General features: G+C 38.0%; 1 protein-coding gene across 1 annotated transcript in view; it reads right to left on the bottom strand.

The window, feature by feature from the left end:
* LOC129724507 (uncharacterized) overlaps window positions 1-13,510 on the bottom strand; it is a 589,670-nt gene that overhangs the window by 43,178 nt on the left and 532,982 nt on the right. The window contains exon 14 of the mRNA XM_055679461.1: window positions 126-278. Within this exon, the coding sequence (XP_055535436.1) occupies window positions 126-278 (153 nt within the window). The remainder of the gene's footprint in view (window positions 1-125; window positions 279-13,510) is intronic.

A 13,510-nucleotide genomic window follows, 5' to 3' on the forward strand; every position in this document is an offset into this window, starting at 1 on the left:
GCCTCTTGTCAGGAAGCAGAACAAACACCGAGCAAGACGTTTTCAACCCGGCACTGACATGCATTCACAGTACATTTATCATAGCAATAAAAAAAAAACAACCAATAAACACAGCTCGAGCTCACCTTCTGTACACATCCGGCGAAGGATCCCTTATCCCGGAGGCTCATCGGTAGCGTGTGGATGTTGTGCACCCCACCCAGGTACAGGCTGTGCGGTAGCGAAAGATGCCAGAAGCCGTTGGGCGAAACCGTCATCACTTCCGGAAGCTGATCGATCTGCAATGCGGAAACAAAGTGTAGCTCCGGTTTAATAGCGATAGAAGGGAAACGAAACTCTGTGTGTTTATGTGCATGTGCGCTTTTGCGATTGGCAAAATGTCAACGAAAGCATCACATGATTATTTCACCGTGGATGGAGTAATTTTGTTGTTTTATTTTTTTCTTCTAAATATAGCATAGAGTTAATCTTGTTAAACAGGTTATCTACAGAAACCAAATTTTTTTTATACATGTGTTTTTATCTATTTTACAGTTTAGAATTTGATTTTGAACATTGAGTTGATTTAGGATTGTATGATTCTTTGAATATATATTTAGACCTACGTCAAATTTACATGCTTTACAACTTACAAGTAATTAAAATCGACTGGAAAAGTTAAAGCATCGTAAAAAGAAATTTTATTTTTTCCTCTTTTCATCAAGAACAACGCCGCCAGATCAAATTGCTATATCCTACTGAAATACGAGCGACGGACAACAAATTCAATCTGAAGTAAAGTCGTTGTCATAACGGTTGTCAGATAAACAAAAACCTATTTATGAAGAAAGTTTTTAAAACGTTAAGCATAAAAGCTGTGTAGCTTCGCCATTGACAGTGAATTTGAGCTGATGATTCTCCTGTTGATTTTGATTGATTCCGATGGATTTTTGCTGTCTTCTATCGTCGATGTACTTAAAAAGACTTGTTATCTCTATGTATCAAAACGACAATCTTGCAATCCTAACTTTTTCTTTCAACAATATTGACTTCTTCTTTCTGTTGATTTCGATTTGACACATCGTTTATCAAGAGGAATTGTAATAATTTCGTACCCCATGGCAAATCAATATTTTGAAGGCTACGTAGTCATCTTCGTACCAAAATTAAAAGAAGGTATTTTTGAATTAAGTTGTGAGTAATATTTTCGTTAATCGGTTTCCCTATTCTTACAAACAAAGCGTTATACAAATTGCTGTAACAATCAACTTGCAGTTTTCGGCATCGAATATCATATCATATAACACCTGAATATGTTCAGAAACGTACTGGTCACTTATAAGATACTAGCTGACCCGGTAAACTTCATCCCGCCCATTTTTGTGTTAAATTAAATCATTTAAAACATTCCAAACACATTGATTCCTTGCGATGTGTTTATAGTCTCCAAATGTACAACAATCGGCCATAGGATCAAAGTCAAAAGACAAATCGTTTAAAACGATTGGTTTTATCGGAATGACAACATCCTCGACTTTTGGCTTCTGTACATCACCTCTATTCTGAATATATTCATATTGAGGGGTATTCGGTCATTTTCAGCCTATTTTTCTGGCATTGATCTGACACCGGAATTACCCATGTTGGGTGAAGTTCAGTTATTTTAGCTATTTTCCAGATACTGAAAGTGGTCGTCTTCAAATTCGAAATGGTGTCCAGGGTCAATGTTTGGTTTCCATGCATCATCTCGGTTACGGAAATATCTATGTTAATTATTGTTCGGTCATTTTTGGCTGTTTCCCAGAAGTTACCTTCTTAGAATTCAAAATGGTGCCTGAGGTCAATTTTTAGCTCATTGCATCATTCTAGTTCCGGAGATACCTAATTAGATGGTATTTGGTTATTTTAGGTTGTTTTTGACAAACCGGAGGTCGCCATCTTGGATTTCAAAATTGCATTTGGAATTTCTGGCCCCTGAGCGTCATTCTGGTTGAAGAAACACCCATATTGAGTGTTATTCGGTTATTTTCGGCTGTTTCCCAGAAACCGGAAGTCGCCATATTACAATTCATAATGGTGTCTGAGGACAATTTTTAGCTCCTTGCACCATTTTGGTTCCGGAGATACTCATATTAGGTGGTATTTAGTCACTTTAGGCTTTTTCCAGATACCGTAAGTCGTAATGGCATGTGAAATCAATTTCGGTCCTCTGGGCGTCATTCTGGTTCCGGAAACATTCATATTGAATGGTATTTGGTCACTATCCGCTGTTTTTCAGATACTGGAAGCCATCTTGGATTTCAAAATGGCATTTGGAAACAATTTCTGGCCTCTTAGCATCATTCTGGTTAAAGAAACAACTATATTGGGTGGTATTTGGTCATTTTCAGCTGTTTTCCAGAAACCGGAAATCACCATCTTAGAGTTCAAAATGGTGTCTAAGGACAATTTTAGCTCCTGTGTATTATTACGATCCCGGAAAAAAACCATTTTGAGCGATATTTGATCACTTTACGCTGTTTTTCAGAAACCGGAAGTCACAATCTTGGATTGTTAAACGGTATTTAGAGACATTTTCTGGCCTCTGAGCGTCATTCTGGTTGAAGAAACACTCATACTGGGTGGTATTTGGTTATTTTCGGCTGTTTTCCAGAAACCGGAAGTTGTCATCTTACAATTCAAAATGTTGTCTGAGATCGATTTCTGGCTTCAGTACATCTTTACGATTTTAGAAATACCCATACAGTGTAGTAATTGGTCTCTTCCCGCTATTTTCAGAAACCGAAAGTCGCCATCCTAGATTTCAAAATGGCACTTCAAGACATTTTCTCTGGGCGTCATCCTGGTTCCGGAAACTCTAATATTAGAAACCGGGAGTTTTCATCTTAAATTTTAAAATGGTGTCTGGAGTCGAATTTTGGTTCCTGTGCATTGACCCAATCATTTTAGGCTGTTTTCCGGAATATCTGGTTGAAATCTCTGTTCAATTTGTATGGGAGACCTCCCTCCCCTTCCAGAGTACGGAGAAATGTCAAACCCGGGCCTTAGACGTGCCTATGCTTTTGCACTGGGTTGTATGTGACTTTTTTGTCGTTCCATTTCTATTGCGAACCCACCGTGGTTCCAATATTTTGCTTGATATTTTTCAGTCTTTTCATAGGCCTGGTCAAACCATCCAGGAGTGAAAAGGGTGACGAACCACCATGAAAATATTTTTTGCTCCCAAAAATCTCAACATGCCAAATTTGGTAAACGGGACCATGAAAGAATTGTGAAGAAATTTAATTTTCATGTGTAGGAACCCGCTCCTTCAGAAGAGGGAGGGGTGTCGAATCACCATGGCAATTTTTTTTTACTCTCAAAAACCCCAACATATCAAATTAGGTTCCATATACTTGATTATTTCTCAAGATGTGCAGAAATTTGTGTTTCATGTGTAGAAAACCCCACCCTTCCAGAAGAGGGAGGGGTGTCAAACTATTATGGACATTTGTTACCCCTAAAAACATTCACCTGCCAAATTTGGTTCCACTTGCTTGGTTAGTTTTCGAGATGTGCAGAAATTTGGGTTTCATTCGTATGGAACCCCTCTCTTCCAGAAAAGGGAGGGGTGTCGAACTATCTTAGTCACCTTTCTCGGCCCCTAAAACCTCTAATATTGATCAAACAGACAGACAGAGCTGCATTTTTATGGCATCTTCAACATTGAATGGAAAATTACTCTGATTTTGGGTAACGCTGGATTAGCATGTATCCTTCTTAACAACCACTCACCGCTGTACAGTGGTCCAAAAAGTGGAACTTAGTTCCATATCGCCTTTCACATTCATTCTAGTTTAATAGTGTCTTCGGAACAATTGTTTTTATAAATGACCCGCCTAATTGCAAATCGTCCAAAATTATGACAAAATTACAATACTAAAAATAAAATAAAAACTAACTTTTTTGAGTTAATAGATAGAGGAATGGTTTATTCAGAAAAGATATTGAAGATTTAAAAATATGAAACTTTGTTGAACAAATGGAAATCCTATCTTCATAAGGTACAAGGTTATAAATTATATTATATGGAACTTACGTAGAATTTAATTTTTTGTACTTAACTTTTGTTGCAACAAGTTACATTTTACACGGAAGTGTTGTTTGGAAGAATTGTTAGGGTACATAAAACACACATTTTTACATAAGACCACATATCTGTAGGATTTGTCCTTACAAAGTTATACCATATTTTAGCTATTTTTTCGATTATTTCAGGAACGTATAAGTTTAAAAGGGGCAAGTGGAATCATGATGTCAATACTTTTCCTTGAAGTTGAGCTTAAATGCTACAAACTCTCAATCCACCCATATTAGAGTACGGCGAGCATGTGTTACAGTAGGTTTTCATATATTAAAAGTACTAACTTTTTTGTGTTAAGAGATAGAGGAATGGTTTATTTGGCAAAGTTTTAGAAAAGTTAGAGAGTATTAAATGTAAAAGTTACTTAAAAGTTAGTTTTTTGAACTTAACTTTTGTAAGTTATATGGAGAGGCTGGCATCACGGCTAACTAATAATACGTGCCCCGAAAGCTATCCGTTTAAGTTATTTATTTATAAGTGAATTAAGTGGCCAAACTTGTTAAAAAGTGTCAAGTTGTGATCTGTGATGCTTTGTCTAAGTGAGAAAAGTGAAGGTTTTGTGAAAAACACAGTGTTCTTTGCGTGTAAATAGTATTTTTTCCTCGAATTGCAATTGAAAATTGTAAGGCCAGCTAAGTTGCGTGAGTGTGAGTGCCTACTTTGTGCGTCGCGCTAACTAGCGGTTCGTTATTAACATGCGAAAATGGAATGCATGGCGGTGTGAGCGAAGAGAACAATAATATCTGGCGAGAGAGCGAAGAGATAAGTGTTGCGCTGTGCTTGTCGGCGTTTGTTTCGCTGGCATAGGCATAACCAAAATAAAACAGATGAGTATAAGTTTTTGTATCAAACATTTTAAGAATGCATAGGCTCTGTGTGTAGTGGTTTTTAGCGGGTTTAGGACTTTGCCAGAAGTGTAAGGCTACTGACATACTGAGGCGTCAAATGAAGCGAAGCGTTGAGCGTTTGAGAAGCGGAATAAACAGAAGCGTTGGGTGAAGCTTCCTATGACATACTGGAGCGAGCGTCGCAAATGCGTTGTGTTGTCATATTCCTAGATTCCAATAGCGGTTTTGTTTAAAGGAAATATGAATTCGTCCAATGAAGATTTTTTTGCTTCTTCAAGCACGGTAAATTACGTTTTTAGTAAACAGAGATTTTTTTATGAAATAAAATAATATTATTGAAGTGAGTTGCGCTACCGACGTAGTAAAAAAAATAAGAAATTCTTCTAAATTTTAAACCCGTTGACCCCGAGCAACGTTCAACTAGTTTATAATATCTGTTAGGATTTGAATAACCAATGAGAGCACAGCTAGTTACTCAGCGGCTTGCATTTTCGCGACCAAAAAAGTTCAGCATGCTAGATTTCTGGCCATTCAAATCAAAACTCAACAATATCAATCAATAATATCAGTGCTATTTTCCCGACGACCTGAAAAATTTTCCCGATAGTATTTTCTATCCTACTTTGTTTCTTTTTTAAGATTTAAGACCAAAGCAAATATTAAGTACCTGGCGATATCAGGTTTAGTCTGAACATGGATTTACTGCACAACCCTCTTCTTAACATTTTAACATTTTCTAAACGGAAATGTATTTATTTGCTTTTTTCAATTACCAAACCAAAACAAAGCAAATATAAAGCACCTGGCGATAAAAGATTTAGTCTGGATATGGTATTACCGCGTACATATACGCGCGTCAAAACACTACTCGTTCTGTTTCGCCGCCTCTATCGACGCGTCTTTGCCGCTCCAGTATGACCGGTTCGAGCGTTTCATATAGACGTTCGAAGAAGTAGCTCTGACGCTTTTGCGACGCTTTTTGCTTCGCTTCATTTGACGCCTCAGTATGTCATTATCCTAAATGTGTCATCTGTTGGGTGCACAAAGTGTGGTAGCTTTTCGGTTGCGGGTGGAGTTTTTTTTATATTTACAAACCAGCTTGTACGGTGCACTCTCACAGGTCAAAATTGGCAGTTTTACAATATAATTTCAAAATTTATCATTCGAGCATGACAATGCGGCATGCGATTGATGCATCGTCTACAATTGTGAGTCCTGGCAGGGCGGTGACATTTGATTCAGTTCTATGTTCGTGTTTTATGATTTTCCTAGCTTTTGGACAAATGTTGATATACATAAGTAACTTTTATTTAATTATGTTGAAATCGTTTTGGGCGTGAAAATAGTTCACGACAACTGAACTTTGATTGCAATTATTTTGGCATTTTTATAATAAACTTGGAACTCTGTTTTGTTTAATATGCTTATTTGCATTTTTTAAGTTTTTGGGCTATGAATGCATGGAACTTTGTCAGTTTTTATATTCAGTAGGTGTCTTTTGTGCGAAACGTCGTGTCGCGTATGCGTCGGTAGGAGAAAATGGAGCGGTCGTCCATAATGCCTCGGTGAAACGCATCATCGGCCCGGGTGAGTTTTGTTTATCTAGAGGTTTCCGGAGTGCAGTGGGCACGCTATTGTTTACTTCTGGGAGGTCAGCTTAGTTTCGCGCACGTTATTTTGACAGCGCTCAGTGTAACTATCTTAATACAGCGGTTTCGGAGCTCAATGACCATTACATCGTATAATGCTCGGGTGTGCCTTGTGGGTTTTTTTACTCGCTCTAACGGTTCTTTGAGCTGGTACCAGTAGTTTGCGTTCGGCGTGCGGTGCGTTTTACGAAATTCATTCGTTTCGAGGTAAATTTTAATAGTTCACGGGATGAAACGCGAAGTTTGGTGTGATACAGACTGTTAACGATTGGTTGCCGATGATACCTAGAAACTTCGATTCTCCTATATGCCGATACAGCGATCGTGATGCGGTTCTATTTATATCGTCTTCTGATGGCCGGTTGCGCAGAGACCGAGAAATATCCATATCGGGCGCGAATTTGTGTAGAAAAGATCGCACCATCAACCTCGATGGATCCAGATCAATTCCTTTCCACTAACACTAATTCCTTCCTTTGATACTTGTGGATGATGCAGAGGATTCCTCGGTCTCTAGTAGCAACAAGTATAAAACTAACACTCCCGATATCCCTTCCTCTATTGATCTGCATTGGGCGTGGCCAGCTACGTTATTGACCAGTGGAAAGAAAAATCACCAGGAATTGTACACTGAAAATGGCTTGCTACTCCTAGGCACCATTTTGACGGTTCTTTGTGCAATTTCAGCTGGTTCTGGTCAATCGCGGGCAACACACGGGCGATCAAATATGCTATGCTATGCTATGCTATGCTATGCTTAACTTTTGTAAGTTATATTTCACAAGAAAACGTAGTTCTAGAGAAGCATTTGGGCATATAGAACACGCGTTTTTTGTTGAAGATCACACATCGTTAGGACTTTTCCTTACAAAGTTATGGGGTAGGGAACATATTCTAAGCAGCTTCAGGAACCGCCTGTGTTTTCAGACGAAATACTCGACATAGGTTAGGTGAATTTCAAACAGGGGTATATCAATCTGTTCATTATCGTTTTCTTTGTCAGAACTTGTTTACAGATTGTAAAACAAAGCTAGGAAACTTTAACAATAATCAATTAAAGTTAGCAATCGAGGGACACTATTCCAATCACCCCGAACCTGTTTTAAACAGTTTTCATCTGTTTTACAGGCGTTTGTTTTGCAGCACCCGAAGTGGCTCCTGAATGTCTGCAATATACATCGATTTGTTTCAAAATATGTTTGTTCACAGATTTCTTTGTGATTAACGGTATTTCTTATATTCGTAAGACAGCTAGACAATCAAAGTTTTCGTTTTCATCATTGAAATTGTCGATATTGATCAAAATCCAGGAGCTCAAGGCCTGTTTTCTGCGACTGATTAAAATAGGCGCCACTGCTTAAGCCGTTCATTACTCTAGTATATTTTATCTTATTTTTTCGATAAAAACCCTCTATTTTTCTAAAAATTATAGAAAAAATTACCTTTTTAGCAATGTTTAATGGGCTCTGAGAGTCAAATAACTGAATGCGATGCTGAACCAGACCATATGAAATATTCAAAATTAACCCTACAAATATACAAAACCTAAATTAATCCACCTAGCGGTCAGACCCAGCCTTTCTCATTAAATTTTTTATTTGTAAAAATAGATTTACATGAACGCTTCAATCCAATGAATGTATGTCACTCTTTAGGTTCTAAAATACTAATGTTGTAATCTATAAATATAAAAATGTAGTCCGGTCTGTCTGTCTGTTTGATCCATATAGGCTCGAAAACTACCGAACCGATCGACGTGAAAATTTGTATGTAGGGGTTTTTGGCCCCGATAAAGGTTCCTATGATAGTTTGAGACCCCTCCCTTTTCTGGAATGGAGGGATCCCATACAAATGAAACATAAATTTCTGCACAACTCAAGAACAAACCAAGCAAATTAAACCGAATTTGGCATGTGGATGTTTTAAGGGGTAACTAATATGTCCATAATAGTGAAACACAAATTTGTGCACATCTCGAGAACTTATCAACCAAATGGAATAAAATTTGGCAGGTAAAAGTTTTTAGTGGTAATAAATATGTACATAATGGTTTGACCCCCGACTCCCTCTTCTATAAGGGAGAGGTGCCATAAAAATAAAACACAAATTTCGCACAGATCAAGAACCAATCAAGAAAATACAACTAAATTTGGCAAGTGAATGTTTTTAGAGATAACAAGTATGTTCCATAATCGACCTCAGACAACATTTTGGATTGTAAGATGGCAACTTCCGGTTTCTGGAAAACAGCCAAAAATGGCCGATTTCCACCCAATATAATAATATCCGAATCTATAATAATACACAGGAGCTCAAATCGACCACAGATAGCATTTTAAATTCTAAGATGGCGACTTTCGGTTTCTGAAAACAGCTGAAAATGACCCAATGCCACCCAATATAAGTTTTTCTTTAACCAGTATGCCGTTCAAAATCCAGAAATTGTCTCCAAATGCCATTATGAAATCCAAAATGGCGACTTCCGGTGTCGAAAAAACAGCGCAAACGACCAAATACCACCCAATATGGGTATTTCCGGAGCCGTAATGATCGACTTCAGACAACATTTTGAATTGTAAGATGGCAACTTCCGGTTTCTGGAAAACAGCCTGAAATGGACGATTCCCATTAAATATGAGTATTCTGGAACCAGAAAGATGCACAGAAGCTAAAAATTGATCACAGACAAAGTCTTGAATTTCAAGATGGTGACTTCCGGTGTCTGGCAAACAGCCTGGAATGACCAAATACCATTCAATATGAATGTTTTTGGAACCAGAATTACGCCCAGATGACAGAAATTGATTTCACAGGCAATTTTAAAGTCCAAAATGACGATTTTCGGCTTCTGAAAAACAATCCAAAGTGACCAAATATCACCCAATATGAGTTTTTCTTTAACCAGTATCCTAAATACCATTTTGAAATACAAGATGGCGACTACCGGTTTGCGAAAAACAGCCTAAAATACTATTCAATATGAGTATCTCTGGAACCAGAATGATGCAAGGAGCTAACAATTGTCCTCAGGCACCATTTTGAATTGCTAAATGGCAACTTCTAGGCATTAGTGGGAAATGACCGAATAATACTCAATATGGATATTTCCGTAAACGTGATGATGCATAGAAACCAAACATTGACCCTGGACACCATTTTGAATTAAAAAAATGACCACTTTAATTTTTGGAAAACAACCTAACTAACTAAATACCTCCCAATATGGGTATTTCCGGTGTCAGATTGATGCCAGAAAATCTGCTGAAAATGACCGAATACCACTCAATATAAATATATTTAGAGTTAAAGCGATATACACGAGCCAACAGTCGAGGATGTTGTCATTTCGATTAAAACCAATCATTTCAAACGAGTTGTTATTTGACTTTGATCATATCCTATGGCCGATTGGTTAAGCATTTGCAGACTTTAAACACATCGCAAGGAATCAATCAATACCACATTTAAATTATGTTAAGGCCACATACATCGGTCAAAGCAGGTATAGTTTTAAATAGTCTTTGAATTTCTTTTCTTTCCATAACTTTCGAGCTACATATCAAATTGTTATGAAGTTTGTTATTTGTGAGTTTGAGAGATGACTCGTTCATATGACACTAGTAATGGTCAAATAAGTCATGTACTCTTTGAGATAATAGACTTTTGTTGTATTGTTAACAATTTAATACATAACAGTTGCTAAAGTTCGATTATAATCAAATGAAATGAGAACGTATAGGGCAGCCAAAGTTTGAAACCACGTGTTCAATCATAATTCATCAGTTAACCCTCAACTAGCCCGCTCATCTGATATCAATTTTGATCAAATCCGTTGTGTAGTTTCTGAGATAATGAAGTTTCGTGATTTTCACAAGTCGGTACATTACAGATGAAGTTATGGTTCGATTACAGTAAAATTCAATAGGGTCTTCTGAGGCAGCTAGACCATTCATTTGACACTAATTTCGTGGAAATCGGGTTAGCCATCTCTGAGAAAAGTTAGTGAGTCCAAGTAGTCATCGGAATATGTTCCTCTGCATAGCTGGATTTCCCATTTTTGAACATAACAGGCAAACTAATAGTCCGATTGCAAAACAAATCAATAGGGTCTCATGGGGCAACTAGACCTTCCAAATGACACTGATTTTATGAAAATCGGTTCAGCCATCTCTGAGAAACATGAGTGAGATTAAACAGTCTTCAGAACACGTTTCTTTTCATAACTTTTGAACCACAAGTTCAATCTTTATAAAATTCAAAAGTTGAGGGTTTTTCAGGTAGCCCGTTCATTTGAAACCAATTTTGCGCAAATCGGTTGTGTAGTTTTTGAGATAATGATGTTTCATGATTTTTACATTTATAACATAACATAACCTCTAAATTAAAATTCCGATTACAATGAAATTAAATAGGGTCTTATGGGACAACAAGACCTTTCCTTTGCAATTAATTTCATGAAAATCGGTCCAGCAATCTCTGAGAAAAGTGAGTGAGAATAAAAATCTGCACATACACACACACACACACATACAGAAAATGCTCAGCTCGTCGAGCTGAGTCGAGTGATATATGCCATTCGGCCCTTTGGAGCACTTTTAAGTTTTCGGTTTTGCAAGTGATTGCTATACCTTTCTAGGAGAAAGGCAAAAATGTGGAAATCGAACAGAATTGCAAAAAGTGCAAAAGAGTGGTTTTGAAGCTTGAACAAGTTTTTTTTTTCATAAATCACGTTCCGGCGACCTGAAAACAATTTTTAGAAAGTCAAAATGTTCCACAGAAATACTACAAATGACATTACCTTTCAATTTAGGGCTGAGCACCTTGACTTTTGGAACGTGTTTTTTGGGACACCCTAATGAATGCATGGATGCATGTGTGAGTGAGAATTTATCTTTCAAAATATTTATAAAGGTAAGCTCAGGTCATTTTTGAAGATATTTCTAAATATGCTTAAAAATATTTTTCCGAATTACACTTCTCTATTCTATCAAAATAGAAATCCTTTGAATAATACATCTCCCGCTTAAACAATACCCTTAATCGTGTGTAACATTTCTATATGCCTTTCCTGGCTGTTTTCAGCACGTAGCCAGTTATCCAATGGCATAATTTTCAGATCTCTCAGCTTCATTGTGGTTCCCAAAATATCCATACGAGAAACGATTTATGTATGCTGAAGTCCTCACATTCCCATTTAGCTTCCATTTGCTCAGTTATTTCTCGGGCTATGTAGGAATGTGTGTGTGTGTGTGTATGTGTGAGTGTGTGTGTGTGTTTCATCTGTATCTCGATCTCGAACCATCTAAATAACCTTTATCGGCCCCAAAAGCTCCTACACATCTCTTGTCGTACCAATCGCTTCAATAATTTTCAAGTCTTTAAAGATCATGTAGACGGTAACGCGGTATGCGGTATTAAAATCATTTGAAGTAGACATCGCTAACACCCCTCTCCATCCTTACTACGCCAAACCAATACAGAAAATTCTCAAATTATTACTGTATTTGCTCTATTAATTCTCGAAATACGTAGCAATTTGGGTTATGTTTGGATGGCAATCCCCTCTTTCTTCAAGCGAAGCAAGGTGTATCAAACCACCATAGAAACATTTATCGAACCCAAAAACGTTCACAAGCCCTTTTACTTAAATTTGAGATTGATTTGTATGACAGCCCTCCCTTACCTGAGAGGGAAGGGGCTACGAAGCATTATTAGAAACTTCTTTCTAGTTATATTGAAAAACAAAACTGCCTTTCAATGTAACTAACGCACAACCTTCTGCTGTATACTGTGGTGAAAGCGGCGGGATTATATAGAGGCGTTATTTTAATGATCAAGCGGAAGCGCGAGGTTGCGTATTAAAATCAGTGGGGTGTTGGCCGAGGAAAACGACAACAGGACAAAACAGCACACAGAAAGGAAAAAGCGGAAATTTAGGGACTGCGATCCCTGTAAGGCAATACGGAAGGGAATATAGATAGAGGCGAAACGAAAGGTCGAAAAGTCGCCGAAAGAGATAAACAGCCTTTCAATTACAAGAGTCAAAAGGTATCAAGTAATAGAGCGAAAAAAATGTATGAAAAAAAAAAGCCGTTAGGAAAGGCCCAAAAGTGTGCAACTCATGCAGTTGCAATTTTAAGATCGAGTGGAAAATTTACTTAATTTACTGCTGCGAGAGAGTGTATGAGTAAAATTACCCTTATTTAGACACTCGCGCAAGATTGTGTACCCAACATGACAACTGCTCACCAGCGTTGCAAATCGAGCGAGTAGCAGAACCTTTCTTCTCCTTTCTGCTGGAGAACGAGACATATGCTACACTTCTCAAGTCTTTTGCACACACGCTTTGGAAATACTCTTTCTTCTTCATGCATTTCCCTGAGTGGCAGCAAGCACGCACCGACACGAACAAACTCTTGCGTATTGTTACTCAGCTACCGTAAAAGAGTACGTCAGTTCCTGCTAGTGAGTAGGAGTACTCGACTAAAATTGCTTGACTGCTTGAGTGCTTGAAAAACTGTGCTCGAAAACGAAAATGCTTTCTTCCCGACAACCGACAGTGGGGCAACGGACTGCTTCAGTAAGTTTTTTACAGCAGTCCAATGCAAAACCAGCCGAAGCGAACCGCTGCCGAAGTAGTCCGATACCCTATAATTTTTTTTCCTCTGCAACCATCGCAAAGCATCTTCAATCAATTGTCTTCGGCTGGTCGTTCTCGCGAGTTGGGGAGTAATTATACACGAGTACACACGAGAAGAGTAGACGGGAGTGTGTGCATATGATCTCGGGAGTAAGAAAGAAAGCAAGAAAGAACGAGAAAAAGCTTGATTGGAGAATTCTCTACTGTGTGAAAGCGGCGACACCGAGAACCTCACGTGAGGTGTGCTGGTTACGAGCGAGACTAACAACAC

Source organism: Wyeomyia smithii, chromosome 2, assembly GCF_029784165.1.
Source record: "Wyeomyia smithii strain HCP4-BCI-WySm-NY-G18 chromosome 2, ASM2978416v1, whole genome shotgun sequence".
In the NCBI taxonomy this organism is placed as follows: Eukaryota; Metazoa; Arthropoda; class Insecta; order Diptera; family Culicidae; genus Wyeomyia; species Wyeomyia smithii.